The 16,859-nt window shown below is 32.3% G+C and overlaps 1 protein-coding gene and 1 non-coding gene across 2 annotated transcripts; both read right to left on the bottom strand.

Annotated features, from left to right (window-relative positions):
* Nucleotides 1-355: 355 nt before the first annotated feature.
* LOC112696872 (3-hydroxyisobutyryl-CoA hydrolase-like protein 5) lies at nt 356-3,155 on the bottom strand. The gene is made up of 6 exons (XM_025749800.3): nt 2,649-3,155; nt 2,174-2,234; nt 1,980-2,078; nt 1,542-1,643; nt 1,098-1,210; nt 356-733 (listed from the first exon to the last, which is right to left on the bottom strand). The coding sequence occupies exons 1-5, from the start codon at nt 2,837-2,839 to the stop codon at nt 1,142-1,144; spliced, it is 522 nt and encodes a 173-aa protein (XP_025605585.1). The 5' UTR covers nt 2,840-3,155; the 3' UTR covers nt 356-733; nt 1,098-1,141.
* An 11,814-nt stretch (nt 3,156-14,969) lies between these two features.
* Nucleotides 14,970-15,077, bottom strand: LOC112699741 (small nucleolar RNA R71). Its single transcript, XR_003152681.1, has one exon. It is a non-coding gene; the product is annotated as a small nucleolar RNA R71 (small nucleolar RNA).
* Nucleotides 15,078-16,859: the final 1,782 nt, after the last annotated feature.

Here is a 16,859-nt window from a genome sequence, read left to right as displayed (position 1 = left end):
ATCCAACATCCTAATTCATAGAAGCCAAATAAGTAAAGATCCATCAAATTCCAACTTTAAAACAATCTTTAGTTTCAATTTACTATTTTAAGTAGTGCACTTTTGTACATTATGAAGAGAGTTGCACGTAGTACTAAAAAGGAAGAAAAGTTTCACATTCATTATTGTTGATTCTCTATTTGAATCTCTAAATATTCAAGAAAGAAAACACTCAAAAGGAGTATTGAGTACTCTTGCTCTCCTGTTCCAATCATGACCAAGTGAGAAAACAATAGCGTAGCTGAATCTTTTTTATAAAGACAATATATATGCTTGTCTGGCTAAGTAGTTAGATAAGTGTTGGATAGGGAATCAATTAAGAATTTTTGTTATTTGGATTAAAATCAAGTATTATATAGAGGAGAAGAATAAAGGAGCCATGATCTTAGGATAAAGGCCTGAATTCAATTGCTACACACATCCCTAAAATCTGAATAGTGATCACCAAATAGAGTATTCAGGTTCCAGACACTAAGAAAATCTTATTCTTTCAAAGATAACATGAAATTTCTTGTAGATTGCTAGAAGATAATATTCAAATCTTATATGATACAAGAAAATGGATCTACATACCTTAGACCAGTTACAGCATCAAAATACTTTTCATCAGCTTTCCATATTTTGCCAATTGATCCAAATAATTTGGCTATGAGATTTGCATCTTCTTATGTTGCTACTCCCCCCAAGCTCATAACTGTCAAAGTTTAACTTGTAGTTCAATAAGTCAAAGAAGGTAAGAAAAAGAAAAGAGAAGAAAAAAGGAAATGGTGTTAATAGAAAGAAGGTAATACTTGACTAGCATTTAGGGAAAGATAATGGCATGAAGGAACAATAATATATGTAAGAATATCAAAGTCTTCATATATATTATACAATTTTACTCGCTGTAAATAAATTATTGTCACTATAAATTATTCCAAAAAAGTTTGCAACAAAGGAGTCTTCATTCTTCTGTGCATCAGCTTACTAAGCTAAAAATAGTCACAAAATATTATGAGAATACACAAAAAAAAGGACTGCTGCTTTAATGCATTCACAGATATTGTAGCAATCACCACCTTAGCAAGCTTTCCAAATTGATCAAGAGAATCAGTCACAAACTTCAACACATGTTCAACTGTGTCCACAGCACCAGAGCTTGTTCAATAACCAGCTTCAGCATCACTAATACCTACAATTTGCAAAAACTACAATTAGAATCCTGATAACAAATATATTCAATGTATTTCTGGTACTAACATTACTTAATAAACTAAACAAAAAGCTAATTTTTTCCTGATTAAATGTTGGTGGAAACTTCCTTCAGCAACAGAAATTGAATTAAATATCAAGTAGTTGTACTAAAGAGTTTCAGAAAATATGGTATATTAGATCTTGGTAGCATTTTGCTTAAATAGCTGCAGCCTGATCTACATCATAAAGATGAATCATTTCAAAAATAAAATTGAGCAGCCTTTGTGTCTAAAATTTATTCTGAAATTAAATAAGCATACTACAATTACCTCATACATATCCTCAGATATTGTACTTTGTAGTATATTCATTGTTAATCTAAATTCCTTTTTTAGACATTCAAATAGTGTTTCATTCCTTCCTTCATGAACCTGCACATATATTCAAGATGCTGCTTAACTGCATATCGAGCAACACAAAATTCTAGAAGTAGCATGTAGAACTTATTTTCTTGATTCATTCACTTAACATCCAAAGACTAGGGATTATTTATGTTTTTTGTCCTCATTAATCTCATTTAAATTCTAGAAAGGAAGTAATTCAGAAAACTAGCATAAAGACATTGTAGCTTTTAAATATGAAGAAAAACTTAAAATATTCTTCTACTTCAATAAGCATGAATTTTATATGCCCAAAAAATAATTAAATGAATGGAGTCCTAAAATCCAATCTCAGATCATGGTAAATATATATCACGAAGTCCTTACCGATCTTAATACTATTTTCAATGCGGTCGGTGATGTTCTTTTCATTCCTTTCAAAACTGTAGCTATCCATTCATTTCCTTTTTTGTTTGCTTCAGATTCCTTTAGATAAAAAGCATACAGTCATATGTAGCCAAAAGAGGACATGAACACAAAATAAGAAAATAACATATGTAAGGAACTTGTAAGAAACTTACCAAAGATTTAATAATTTCTTCAATGGAATTTTTAGAGAAGCATTCATCAAGTACTGGCTGCCTGAGAATCTCCAAATACTATCATTAATACAGTGCAATTTTTGGTTAATCAGAAAAGAAATTTGGATATCATTTATGAAATAGTGATTACTTGTTTAACATACTGTCTTCATCAGGTTTGACTTTTGAAGAAAATTCTTCAATTCCACAATTTTTTGGTACATATAAAATGTTATCATTATTTATCAAATTAACCCTTGAAGTCCATTTTATATCTACTGATTAGAAAATAGTATCAGGGAAATTAGAACATACAGAAAGTGGTATAAAAGTAATAAAAGATTATAAAATCACCAGAATACAAAATCAAAACCAAATCCAAATTCAAACATCGAAGCATAGTTATCACGGAATCATTCTACACATAAACAAGTAGACAAAAAAGATCCAAAGAAGAAAGTAGGAATTTAATTACGATATCTTCAACTTCTTGGAAGCAGCTTTCTCCAGTGCAACTTCAGAACCCTTTCTCTTACCATTGAGAGACTTCAAAGCCTCTTTCACAGACTTTGCAATCTCGGTGAAACAACGCTCAGACTCTTGCCTATACTTGGCAACATACTTGTGAGCTTCTCCATCACCAGCACCCTTCTTACCTTTCTTCATCTGCTTCTTCAGGAACTCCTCCGCAACCTTCTCCAGCCGCCGCTCCTCCTCTGTCGCCTTTCACTCCTCCAGCCTCTTCTCCGCATTCACGTGCCTTAGCCTTTTCCCACTCATGTCCTTACAAGCATCAAAATTGTATGATGGCCGAGGAGGAGACGGTAAGAGGCTAATGACGCTGACGTTGTTGGATGCTAGGGCAGAGGCGACGAGGAGACAAGGCTAACGGCATAACGAGGGTCGTGCTGGTGACGGCGGGGATCTGAGCTCTTCTAAGGTTGCCATTGATGAGAGTGACGGTAAGAGTTGAGAGTAAGAGAGTCTCGATCGAAGCCTTTGGCCAAGTTTAAGGATTATTGGGTTGGGGGCTGGGTTATTAGGTTTTTTTTAAAAAAAAAACTTTTTGGCCATGCTTTTAAAGCGTGCCAAAAGAGTACTAGGATATGGCCACGCGTTATAAGCGTTACCGTAATGAAACCCTGTCGCCACGCTTTCAAAACGTCACAGTTTCTCTCTATGGCCACGCTTTTGAAGTGTGGTAGAAAAAAAACGTGGCCGTATCTCTAATCAATTGCCACTCTTACAAAAGCATGGCCATTGACCCTTTTTGCCACGCTTTTGAAGCGTAGCGAGAAAAAACGTATCCAAATCTCTATTCAATTGCCACCCTCACAAGCGTGGCAAAAATAAAGCGTGGTCATAGGCCTTTTTCTTGTAGTGGGTGTACATTCGGTTAATATTGAGAAGATTTTGTTAAGTTAAGATTTGATTTTAATTAGAGTTTAAATTATTCTTATTAATTATCTTATTTTTCTTAAAAGATAAGATGAGATTTAGTTTGAATTTGAATTTTAGGTAAACCTAGGATATAAATAAGTGAATGCAGTTCACAAAAAAAGGACGGAACCTTAGCTGCATCTTTTCATCTTTGTTTTTCATCTTTCTCCATGAGTCACTAATTTCTTTGTTAAGGGTTAGGAGCTCTATTTATGTTTTCATGGATTATTAATCTAAGTTTTATTTTATTTTGAAATTATGAATTGATCTATTTTTAAGATTGGATTTTCGTTCTTCATTCTTTAAGACTTAGAAGTATTGAAAGATATTCTAACTCTATTTTGAATTTTGTTTATTACTTTGAAAAATTTAATATCAAAATTACAGCTTGAAAACTGTTTCTCATGACTTTTTGATTTGACTAGGAATAGTGTTTTAAAAAGTATGCGACGTTGTCTTTCTCTTAATTCTCAATTGTTTAGGGCTAGTTTGAATACGTGACATATAATTCGACCTAGAACTACTTTTGAATATTATTTGAAACTAAATCAGTATTATGCTAAACCTCTATTGTTAATCGATTGACCAAGGAATTGGTGATTGATTAATTAAAGATAAATTGAATTGCCAATGAATTGAAATTTAATTATTTTTTATTTATCGTAAAAAGATCTTGCATGCCTCAGAATAGATAAACACAAGATTTAATCTTTCTAAAAAATAAACATCTCTGAAATCCTTGACATTCTTAATCACTATTTTCTCTCAATTAATTACATGTTCATCACTTCCTCCTTAAGCATTCAAGCATTTAAAGTTTCAAGTAAGACATGGTCTCTACCCTCATCAATTTAAGTTCAATCAATTTAATTAGCAATTCAATCCAATATTTGCTTACTCAATCCTTTAATTCTTGTGAGAATGATATCCACTCACCATATTATTACTTGAATGATCTGGTGCACTTACCAATAATTTACTTATCAGTTTATTACTAATATGACAATAAATAACTATGTAGACATATATTATAAAATACTTTAGAAATTTCAGAATTAAAATTATAAAATAAATAACTATATAGATAAAAAAATAATTTTACTGTAACTAATTCCAACGCTAAAATTGTAAAACCTAATTAATAATGAGAATAAGATTTTACTTTGTATAAATAAGTTAATAAAGTTTTTAATTTGTAAAAGTTTATTGAAGCCCAAATCTAAGATGTTATTGTAAAATAAATAATTATATAGATAAAAGAAATTAATTTTACTACAACTAATTTTAACACTAAAATTATAAAATTTTATTAATATTGAGAATAATAAATAATAATAAAAATAAGATTTTAATTTTTATGAATAAATTCATAAGATTTTTAATTTATGAAAGTCCATTAAAATTTAAATCTAAAATGTTAATATTTAAAATTAAAAATAATTGAATAAATATAAAAAATAAGAGTTGATCCCATAAATTTAAAATAAAGTATGATACTTAATCTATTTAAGCTATAGTTTTTTTTTTTGTAATAATACGACTAATTTTTTTTATAAAAATTTTGAAGGACAGGGACATGGCTCCCATTGAACTATGCTCCGCCCTCCTGACCACCATAAGTACATAATTTATCCATTCAAGTTTAATATTTAATTTCAAAGTACTAAAAGGAAATATTTTATTATTCAAGTGGGTCTTGTTTGGTTTGTGTTGGTTCATGGCTTCATGCATTGTGTATGTGGGTTTGGGAAAGGGTTTTGTTGCGGAATGGTGGCTTGTGCTTTTGGATGGTGGCAGGAGGATGACGCAAGCGTTCGTTACACGTGCGAATGGATCTTGACCGCACACGTGTACGGAAGAGGATGCATCTGTTTTCTGGTAATTCGTGTGGGTTTGTTGAGGATTTCGAGGTTGTACCTTCTTTGTCACCATGTCCATCAGTGAGTGAGTGAGTGAGTAACAAAAGCTGTCAGGTTTTGTCTTTGTAACGATTCCAAAGGGTCATGGCTCCTGTTAGCGATGGCAACGGATTTTCATGTGGCGGATACTCGTTTGGATAGATTTAAATCTTCTAAAATTTAAATTTTATTTTAAAAAATAAAATATGATATTTTATTATTAATTTTATAAGTGAAATTAAAAATAAATATAAAAACACTATTTAAGAATAAAAAATTATATTTTATTTTTTAAAGTAAAACTCAAACTTTAAAAAATTTAAATATCCTCTAAATACCTATTTATTTTTTTTGTGTGTGAGAGAAGCATATACTTGCCAAGTTGCCAATATTTATAGATATTAAATTTTAATTTTTTAAAAAATTAATATAACTATAATAAAATTTTATACAATTTAATTAATATATTAAATTAAATATAATTCAAATATAATTTTAACATAATAATATATATAATTTTTAATATATAAATTAAATAAAATAAATTAGAGTTACTTTATATATATATATATAGAGAGAGAGAGACATTTATATAAATTTTTGGAAAAGTATATGGAACTAACTAATAATCAGCCAAGAATGAAACAACATAATTAATTATAATTAGTTTTATTAATTTATAATTTAATTTGTTTGTTAAATTATTGTTGACCACGTTCAAAACATGAGAGAATATACGCTAGTGTTAGGAGAGAATTACGGAACATATGCTTTGATCATTCATTAGTTGGTTCCATATAATTAATTATGTTTTATTAATGCGTAATACATGAAATATAGAAATCATATCCAAAACCATCCAATTTACAAAAAAAAATATCCATGTACCTATTAGTAGTAACATCCAGTTAAAATAATCGGTACCTCTAGTTTATCAGTTGACTAATTCTTAACTTATATAAAGTTGATTCCTAGCATTTTTGTAAATTTTTTTTATCAAAATTTTGTCAATTCCTATAAAACAGGTACCTCAATCCCATTCCTATTTATTTGTGGAGACAGACTTCGTTTCTGTGAGAATTTTGCGTACCTCCATTGGTCTTTCCATCACAATAATTTTCACAAATACAGATTTCACAATAATTCCCACGAATACAAATTTTTTTTACCATCCGTAACCCCTGCCCTCGTTCTCTCTTTTCTTTATTTTTCTTTCAATTCAAGTGCAGAGTATATCATTTTTGTGTGTGAAAATAGTGCGTGAGAGATTTTTAATTCGTATATGATTTCGTGGATTTTTTTTATAAATTACAAAGAAAATTAAATTTTAAAATAAATAAAAAATACATTATTTTCATAATTCACTTTTTTTGAGATTTTATAAAGTTCGCCTAATAGATAGCTGAACTTTTACAATATATACAAACTTCATCGATCCATCACAGCAACAAATTTTTTTATTTGCATAAAGTTCGCTCATGGGTTTGTTAAATTTGTTTATATTTTGGTACGATTTGGATCGTATTAATATATTTTTATTTTTTTTAGTTAATCTAATTTTATTTATATAATTTAAAATTATAAAATTTTTAATTTAAAAATTAAATAAATATAATTTAAATTAATAATTTAATTTAATTTGATAAAAATAAACGTAGTTGTATTATTATATTTATATAATTAATTATGTTTATTCGATTTTAAAAAAATTAACGGTTTAAAATCGTTAATTTTAAATTAAAAAATAAATATATTCTTATTATTTTAAAACAAATATGACAAGCAAAACATAATTTTTAATTTGAAATTAACAGTTTTAAACAGTTAATTGTTTTAAAATCGAATAAATATAATTTTTATCAAATTAAATTAAGAATAAAATTTTATATCTAAACAAAATACTTAACTAATTTCAACAAGTTGTTATAATTATTTTTCACATAACGCGCTTCTTCTTCTTTTCCTCCTTCTTCTTCGCGTTCCTCCTCCTCCCACCAAGAACAGACTCACGTTAATTTGTGTGAGGACAATAATAAATATATATGTATATAGATAATTGCCCCATGGATATAATTTATTTGCCCTCCACACTTAAAAAAAATTGTGTAAGAAAAATTTGTTATTAAATATTAATACAATGATAAAAATTATTATATCATATATATTTAAAACAAATAATAACAATAATAATAATAATTTAATTAGCTAGTTATCTAAAGTCAAATATAGTTTTTTAAATATAAATAAAATTATTAGTATTTGGTAGCTTTTTTAATATAATATATATTAATTACTTATTTATTTTTTATTGTTTTATTTAATTTAATTTTAGTCTTACATATAATAATTATTTTTATTGAAAAGTTTTTATCATAAATATTAAAAAATATCAATTTTATAATTAAATGCTAACAAATTATTTGAATATTCGCATAATATAAAAAGAGACATTATCTTATCTATACTTATATATAAAGAAAATTGTAGTTGTTTAATTTAAATTTTTATTTTTTCTCACAAATTTTTTGTCTCTCACACAATTTTTGTAAAAATTTAAAATTAGTTAATTCGAGTTATATTTTTTATAGATTATTTAATTATTAAACTATATTTTTTGCTGTATTATATAAAAAATAATTAATAAAAATATAATTTGACGGATATGAGATATTTAACAAGGCACTGTTATTAATAATAAACGTATCACGCAATAATGTCAAAATATTGAAACGAGAAAAAATACTTTTAATATAAATTAATATGTTTTTTAATGTATTAATTATATTTATTAAAAACTTGACTAACTAACATACTCTAAGATTTAAATATCTAAATATATTGATATTATTTTTTTATTATTTTTATATATTATTTTTGCCCCCACTATTATAATTTTTTGGGTTCGTCACTATCTCCCACTGATATTGCTACTTCTTCTTCTCCTCCTCCTTCTCCTCCTCCTTTTTTCTTATTTTTTTCTTTCGTTATCATTGTCATCACTACCACCTCCATCTCCTCCTCCTCCTCCTCCTCCTCTTTCTTTTCTCATTTAAATTTTTTTCAATCTCCTCCTTCCTTTTCCTCCTCCTCTTCCTCCATCATCATTATTATCATCATCGTTATCGTTATTATTATTATCATCATCATCATTGACGTCTTCTTCTTATATGTATAATAGTTCAAATCCAGAATGTACCAAAATTTCCTAATAATGATGAAACACAAACAAACTTAGTTCAAATAAGTTCATACCAAAATTGCACCTTATTTAAATTCAGAATGCACTAAAATTAAATCCAGAATATACTAAAATTACTTAATGATGATGATACACAAAAAAACTCGGTTCAAAATAAGCACAGACCAAGTACATCTTATTTAAATCCAGAATGTATCGAAATTACTTAATGATAATGACACACAAACAAACTCAATTCAAAATAAATACAGACTAAAAGTGTACCTTATTTAAATTTAGAATGTACTGAAATTATTTAATAATAATGACATACAAACAAACTCAATTCAAATACAAGCACAGACTAAAAGTGCACCTTATTTAAATCTAGAATGCACCGAAATTACTTAATGATGACATACAAACAAACTCAGTTTAAAATAAGCACAGACTAAGTGCACCTTCTTTAAATCCAGAATGCATTGAAATTACTTAATGATAACTCAAAACTCCTCCACCTGCTCCTTCTTCATTATCATCATCATTTTTTTCTTCTTTTCTTGTTCATTTTCTCCTTCTTGTTTTACCTTCTCATGATTCTTTTTGTTTTACTCTCTTAACAAGAATAAAAACAAAAAAAAATCAAACAAAAAAGAAGAAAAAAAATACATAATGTTACAAAATTACTAGAAAGAAGAGGAAAAAAAGATGTAGCAACAATAGCAGCAATAAAAGAATGACGATGAGGTAAAAACAAATGAAGAAGATGAAGGAACGCGAAGAAGAAAGAGGAGAAACGTGAAGAAGAAGAAGAAGAAACCCGAAGAAGGAGAAGAAGAAAGGAGGAGGAGGAAGAGAAGGAGGAATGTGGGAACGTTTACGTTAGTGGGATGGTTGGAGCATGTATTCACGCTCTCACTAATGAAACTTATTTTTGTTGGATTTAGTCCAACTTGGTTAGATTTAGTTGCCAAAAAAAATTGCATATGTTGCAAGGACATTAAATTAAATCGTTAATTTAAATTATATCTATTTAAAATTTTTAATTCAAAATTTTAAATTATGTTAGTAAAATTAGATTAATTTAAAAAAAATATATCAATACAATCTGAATCGTACCAGAAGCAAGTTTGCCAAACTTTATGTAAATAAGCATGTTTGCCGATGTGATGGGTGAACTTTGTATGTATTGCAGAAGTTCGCCTATATGTTAGTAGCGGTAGCAAAATAGGTCGAACTCGCCGGGTAAAACTGCCAAACCTCCAACAAAAGGTGGGTCGGGACGAGATTTTGAACTCGCCAAATTTAAAAAACCCGCCAGATATAACATCCTTACTATCAGAATATCACACTTCCAGTTACGCTAATATGATAGCGAGGACGTTATGACCACTTTAAACATACATTAACATAGTAAGAGCCTTTGACTGAAAACCGCATCGACTTTTTTTTTGAAAAATCGGAGATACTTTTTCTTTATACAAATATACATACATTAACATAGTAAGAGCCTTTGACTGAAAACCGCATCGACTTTTTTTTTGAAAAATCGGAGATACTTTTTCTTTATACAAATATACATACATACAATATATATATATACATATATATATATATATATATATATATATATATATATTACTTTATATTAACACGAATAACTTCTACAAGCATATATGTATATACAAAGCCATCAAATTAAACACTCCTATTCCTCTTGACAAAAATTCAATAATAATGGAAAGGAAAAACAATAACTAGATAATAAATCAAAGAAAAGAACGATCAAAAGCTTAGTAAAATCTCCATCGGCTTCTTGGTGTGTTTCCTGAAAAAGGATAAGATTGTAAAGGGTGAGAACCTAATCACACAGTATCACCAAAGGAGTTTAAGAATTGTTATAGAAGGATTATATATATAATCAAAATCCTTTTAGAAGCAATGATCATTGTTCGTCTTATAAATCTATTTCTCTAATTTAATTTATTTCATTCTTAAAACCCGTCCAACCTTTATTCTTCAATTCACCAAATCACAATCTCCATTTCAAATTCATGTGACTATCCGTTGAAAACCAAAATCATCAATTACGCTGCCACAAATCAAAATACATATCAAATTTCACCAAAACTTACTAAGACATATAATTTACCGAATCACAGCCTCTGGCCCAACATATAATTAAATTACGACCTCCGACCCAACATATAATCAAATCACGCCACCACACTCTACTATAATTTGAACCAACAAGTCACAAGCACAAGCAATCAAATAGACAATCAAAGAATCACATATAGAGAATAATTATAACAAGTAGTATAATTAGCAGTTAATAGAATGTCAATTAGGCAAACCAAAATAATTATACAAACTCAAGCAATTTCAAACAAATGCAGCATGATGCATGTCTATTCCTAAACAGGCCATGAGCTTACGTGTTAGTTGGTTGCTGATGAGCGGATAATTTGTACGCTTTTTGGCATTGTTTTTAGTATGTTTTTAGTATGATCTAGTTAGTTTTTAGTATATTTTTTATTAGTTTTTAGTTAAAATTCACTTTTCTGGACTATACTATGAGTTTGTGTGTTTTTCTGTGATTTCAGGTATTTTCTGGCTGAAATTGAGGGACCTGAGCAAAAATCTGATTCAGAGACTAAAAAGGACTGCAGATGTTGTTGGATTCTGACCTCCCTGCACTCGAAGTGGATTTTCTGGAGCTACAGAAGCCCAATTAGCGCGCTCTCAACGGCGTTGGAAAGTAGACATCCTGGGCTTTCCAGAAATATATGATAGTCCATACTTTGCCCAAGATTTGATGGCCCAAACCGGCGTTCCAAGTCACCCTCAAAATTCCCAGCGTTAAACGCCGGAACTGGCACAAGAATGGGAGTTAAACGCCCAAACTGGCACCAAAGCTGGCGTTTAACTCCAAGAGGAGTCTCTACACGAAAATGCTTCATTGCTCAGCCCAAGCACACACCAAGTGGGCCCGGAAGTGAATTTTTATGTCATTTACTCATCTCTGTAAACCTTAGGCTACTAGTTCTCTATAAGTAGGACCTTTTACTATTGTATTGAAATATCTGGGTAGTTATCTTTGTTCTGATGCTATCTTAGATCATTGGGAGGCTGGCCATTCGGCCATGCCTAGACCTTGTTCTTATGTATTTTCAACGGTGGAGTTTCTACACACCATAGATTAAGGTGTGGAGCTCTGCTGTACCTCGAGTATTAATGCAATTACTATTGTTCTTCTATTCAATTCCGCTTGTTCTTGTTCTAAGATATCACTTGTTCTTCAACTTGATGAATGTGATGATCCGTGACACTCATCATCATTCTCACCTATGAACGTGTGACTGACAACCACCTCCGTTCTACCTTTGATTGGGTGAATATCTCTTGGATTCCTGATACACGATGCATGTTTGATCGCCTGACAACCGAGTGCTCGCCTGACAACCGAGCCAGCCATTCCGTGAGATCAGAATCTTCGTGGTATAGGCTAGAACTAATGGCGGCATTCAAGAGAATCCGGAAGGTCTAACCTTGTCTGTGGTATTCTGAGTAGGATTCAATGATTGAATGACTGTGACGTGCTTCAAACTCCTGAAGGCGGGGCGTTAGTGACAGACGCAAAAGAATCACTGGATTCTATTCCGGCCTGATCGAGAACCGACAGATGGATAGCCGTGCCGTGACAGGGTGCGTTGAACATTTCCACTGAGAGGATGGGAGGTAGCCACTGACAACGGTGAAACCCTTGCTTGAGCTTGCCATGGAAAGGAGTAAGAAGGATTGGATGAAGACAGTAGGAAAGCAGAGAGACGGAAGGGAAGGCATCTTCATACGCTTATCTGAAATTCCTACCAATGAATTACATAAGTATCTCTATCTTTATCTTTATGTTTTATGCGTTTATCACCATACCCATTTGAGTTTGCCTAACTAAGATTTACAAGGTGACCATAGCTTGCTTCATACCAACAATCTCTGTGGGATCGACCCTTACTCGCGTAAGGTTTATTACTTGGACGACCCAGTACACTTGCTGGTTAGTTGTGCGAAGTTGTAGTGATCACAATTTCGTCCGTCAAGTTTTTGGCACCGTTGCCGGGGATTGTTGAGTTTGGACAACTGACGGTTCATCTTGTTGCTTAGATTAGGTATTTTTTTCGGAATTCTTAAAGACGAATTCTAGAGTTTCATGATGATTTGTTGAAGTCTGGCTGGCTGTGAAGCCATGTCTAATTTCATTGGACCGAGGTTTCAACTTATCATCACAAGAGCATGTTGATTTCTATCAATCTTGCTGTTGGAGCAGTGATCTGCTAAGGCTTGGCTGGCCTTTGGCCATGTTAGTGTTTTGGACCGAAGCTTTCTTTGAAAGCTTGGCTGGCTGTGAAGCCATGTCTAATTCCTGGACCGGAGTCTTAGACTAAACATTGCATGATTCCTGGAATTCTCATTAAGAATTTTGATACCTTTATCTTCTTTTTTCACTTAATTTTCGAAAATCACAAAAAAAAAATTTTTACAAAGTCATAAAATCCAAAAATATTTCTTGTTTGAGTCTAGTGTCTCATGTTAAATTTGGTGTCAATTGCATGCATTCATTCATGTGTCTTAGTGATCTTCAAGATGTTCTTGATGATTCCTTACTCTAATCTTTAAATTCTCTTGACTTGAGTGTTTTGTGTGTCTCATATGCATTCTCATTAGTGTCAGTAGTATACAAACTGCTAAGTTTAGTGTCTTGCATGCATTGTTATTTGATTCTTGTTGCATTTTGATTTTTCCTTATTATTAAAAATCCAAAAATATTTTTAATTTGTGTCTTCTCAAGTCAATAATACAGAGAATTGAAGATTCAGAACATACAGCAGAGGAATTACACAGAAAAAGCTGGGCGTTCAAAACGCCCAGTGAAGAAGGACAAACTGGCGTTTAAACGCCAGCCAGGATACCTGGTTAGGCGTTTAACGCCCAAAAGGGTAGAGTTTTGGGCGTTAAACGCCAGAATGTGCACCATTCTGGGCGTTTAACGCCAGGATGGCACAAGAGGGAAGATTTTGTTTTCAAATCAATTTTTTTTCAGTTTTCAAACTTTTTCAAAATCAAATCTTTTTCAAATCATATCTTTTCAATCATATGTTGTCAAAATCAATTTCTTTCTATTTTTAAAAATACTTGCTATCAATTAATGATTTGATTCAACATTTCAAGTATGTTGCCTTTTCTGTTGAGAAAGGTTTAATGTTTGAATCATATCTTTTCTTGTTAGCCAAGTTTTTAATTTTCAAAATCAATTCTTTTTAAAATGTTTTTCAAATCATATCTTCTCAATCACATCTTTTTAAAACTAATCATATCTTCTTAACCACATCTTTTTCAAAATAGTTTTCAATCAAATCTTTTTTATTTTTAATTTCAAAATCTTTTTCAAAAATCACTTGATTTCTTTTCCACTTTCATTTTCGAAAATCAATTAGTGTTTTTCAAAAATGTTTTCAAAATCTTTTACCTAATTTTCGAAAATTGCTTCCCTTCTTCTCACATCCTTCTATTTTATGGACTAACACTATTCCTAAATGCAAAATTCGAACTCCATCTTCTTTGATAAAGTTCGAATTTTCTACTTCTGTCTTCTACTTTTCTTTTCCTCTGACACCTAAAGGAATCTCTATACTGTGACATAGAGGATTCCACATTTTCTTGTTCCCTTCTCTTTCTGATGAGCAGGAGCAAGGACAAAAGCATTCTTGTTGAGGCTGATCCTGAACCTGAAAGGACCTTGAAGAGAAAGCTAAGAGAAGCCAAAGCACAACTCTCTGTAGAGGACCTAACAGAAATCTTCAAAGAAGAAGAACCTATGGCAGCCGAAAACAACAACAATGCCAACAATGCAAGGAAGGTGCTGGGTGACTTTACTGCACCTACTCCCGACTTTTATGGGAGAAGCATCTCTATCCCTGCCATTGGAGCAAACAACTTTGAGCTTAAGCCTCAATTAGTTTCTCTAATGCAACAGAATTGCAAGTTCCATGGACTTCCATTAGAAGATCCTCATCAGTTTTTAGCTGAATTCTTGCAAATCTGTAACACTGTCAAGACTAATGGGGTTGACCCTGAGGTCTACAGACTTATGCTATTCCCTTTTGCTGTAAGAGACAGAGCTAGGACATGGTTGGACTCACAACCTAAAGAAAGCCTGGACTCTTGGGAAAAGCTAGTCAATGCCTTCTTGGCAAAGTTCTTTCCACCTCAAAAATTGAGTAAGCTTAGAGTGGAAGTCCAAACCTTCAGACAGAAGGAAGGAGAATCCCTCTATGAAGCTTGGGAAAGATACAAACAATTAATCAGAAAGTGTCCTTCTAATATGCTTTCTGAATGGAGCATCATAGGTATTTTCTATGATGGTCTCTGAACTATCCAAAATGTCTTTGGATAGCTCTGCTGGAGGATCTTTTCATCTGAAGAAGACGCCTACAGAAGCTCAAGAGCTGATTGAAATGGTTGCAAATAACCAATTCATGTACACTTCTGAAAGAAATCCTGTGAACAATGGGACTAGTCAGAAGAAATGAGTTCTTGAGATTGACACTCTGAATGCCATATTGGCTCAGAACAAAATATTGACTCAACAAGTCAATATGATTTCTCAAAGTCTGTCTGGAATGCAAAATGCACCAAGCAGTACTAAGGAGGCTTCATCTGAGGAAGAAGCTTATGATCCTGAGAACCCTTCAATGGGAGAGGTGAATTACATGGGAGAATCCTATGGAAACACCTATAATCCTTCATGGAGAAATCATCCAAATCTCTCATGGAAGGATCAACAGAGACCTCAACAAGGTTTCAACAATAATAATGGTGGAAGAAACAGGTTTAGCAATAGCAAGCCTTTTCCATCATCTTCTCAGCAACAGACAGAGAGTTCTAAGCAGAATACCTCTGACTTAGCAACCATGGTCTCTGATCTAATCAAAACCACTCAAAGTTTCATGACTAAAACAAGGTCCTCTATTAGAAACTTGGAGGCACAAGTGGGTCAGCTGAGCAAGAGAATTACTGAACTCCCTCCTAGTACTCTCCCAAGCAATACAGAAGAAAATCCAAAAGGAGAGTGCAAGGCCATCAACATGGCCGAATTTTGGGAGGAAGGAGAGGCAGTGAATGCCACTGAGGAAGACCTCAATGGACGTCCACTGGCCTCCAATTAGTTCCCCAATGAGGAACCATGGGAATCTGAGGCTCAAAATGAGACCATAGAGATTCTATTGGACTTACTTCTGCCATTCATGAGCTCTGATGAGTATTCTTCCTCTGAAGAGGATGAGTATGTCACTGAAGAGCAAGCTGCTAGATACCTTGGAGCAATCATGAAGCTAAATGACAAGTTATTTGGAAATGAGACTTGGGAGGATGAACGCCCTTTTGCTCACCAAAGAACTGGATGACTTGTCTAGGCAGAAATTACCTCAAAAGAAACAGGATCCTGGGAAGTTTTCAATACCTTGTACCATAGGCACCATGACCTTCAAGAAGGCCTTGTGTGACTTAGGGTCAAGTGTAAACCTCATGCCTCTCTCTGTAATGGAGAAGCTAGGGACCTTTGAGGTACAAGCTGCAAAAATCTCACTAGAGATGGCAGACAACTCAAGGAAACAGGCTTATGGACTTGTAGAGGATGTTCTGGTAAAAGTTGAAGACCATTACATCCCTACTGATTTCATAGTCCTAGAGACTGGGAAGTGCATGGATGAATCCATCATCCTTGGCAGACCCTTCCTAGCCACAGCAAAGGCTGTGATTGATGTTGATAGAGGAGAGTTGATCATTCAAGTGAATGAAGAATCCTTTGTGTTTGAGGCTCAAGGATATCCCTCTGTCACCATGGAGAGGAAGCATGAAGAGTTTCTCTCAAAACAGAGCCAAACAGAGCCCCCACAGTCAAACTCTAAGTTTGGTGTTGGGAGGCCACAACCAAACTCTAAGTTTGGTGTTGAACCCCCACATTCAAACTCTAAGTTTGGTGTTGGGAGGTTCCAACATGGCTCTGAGCATTTCTGAGGCTCCATGAGAGCCCACTGTCAAGCTACTGACATTAAAGAAGCGCTTGTTGGGAGGCAACCCAATGTTATATTTTGACTGTTTTCCTTTGTTA

This window comes from Arachis hypogaea, chromosome 6, assembly GCF_003086295.3.
Source record: "Arachis hypogaea cultivar Tifrunner chromosome 6, arahy.Tifrunner.gnm2.J5K5, whole genome shotgun sequence".
Lineage (NCBI taxonomy): Eukaryota > Viridiplantae > Streptophyta > Magnoliopsida > Fabales > Fabaceae > Arachis > Arachis hypogaea.
The sequence above is the reverse complement of the archived record's forward strand: the minus strand, read 5'-3'. Positions and strand labels throughout refer to the sequence as shown.

Excerpts from the sequence above, each read along its gene's own strand:
- LOC112696872 (XM_025749800.3), bottom strand. The coding sequence starts at position 2,839 with ATGAAGAAAGGTAAGAAGGGTGCTGGTGATGGAGAAGCTCACAAGTAT. Across the intron at positions 2,235-2,648 it reads TCCAAGAAGTTGAAGATATC|GCAGCCAGTACTTGATGAAT; the intron begins GTAATTAAATTC and ends GGAGATTCTCAG. Across the intron at positions 2,079-2,173 it reads AAGAAATTATTAAATCTTTG|GAATCTGAAGCAAACAAAAA; the intron begins GTAAGTTTCTTA and ends TTTTATCTAAAG.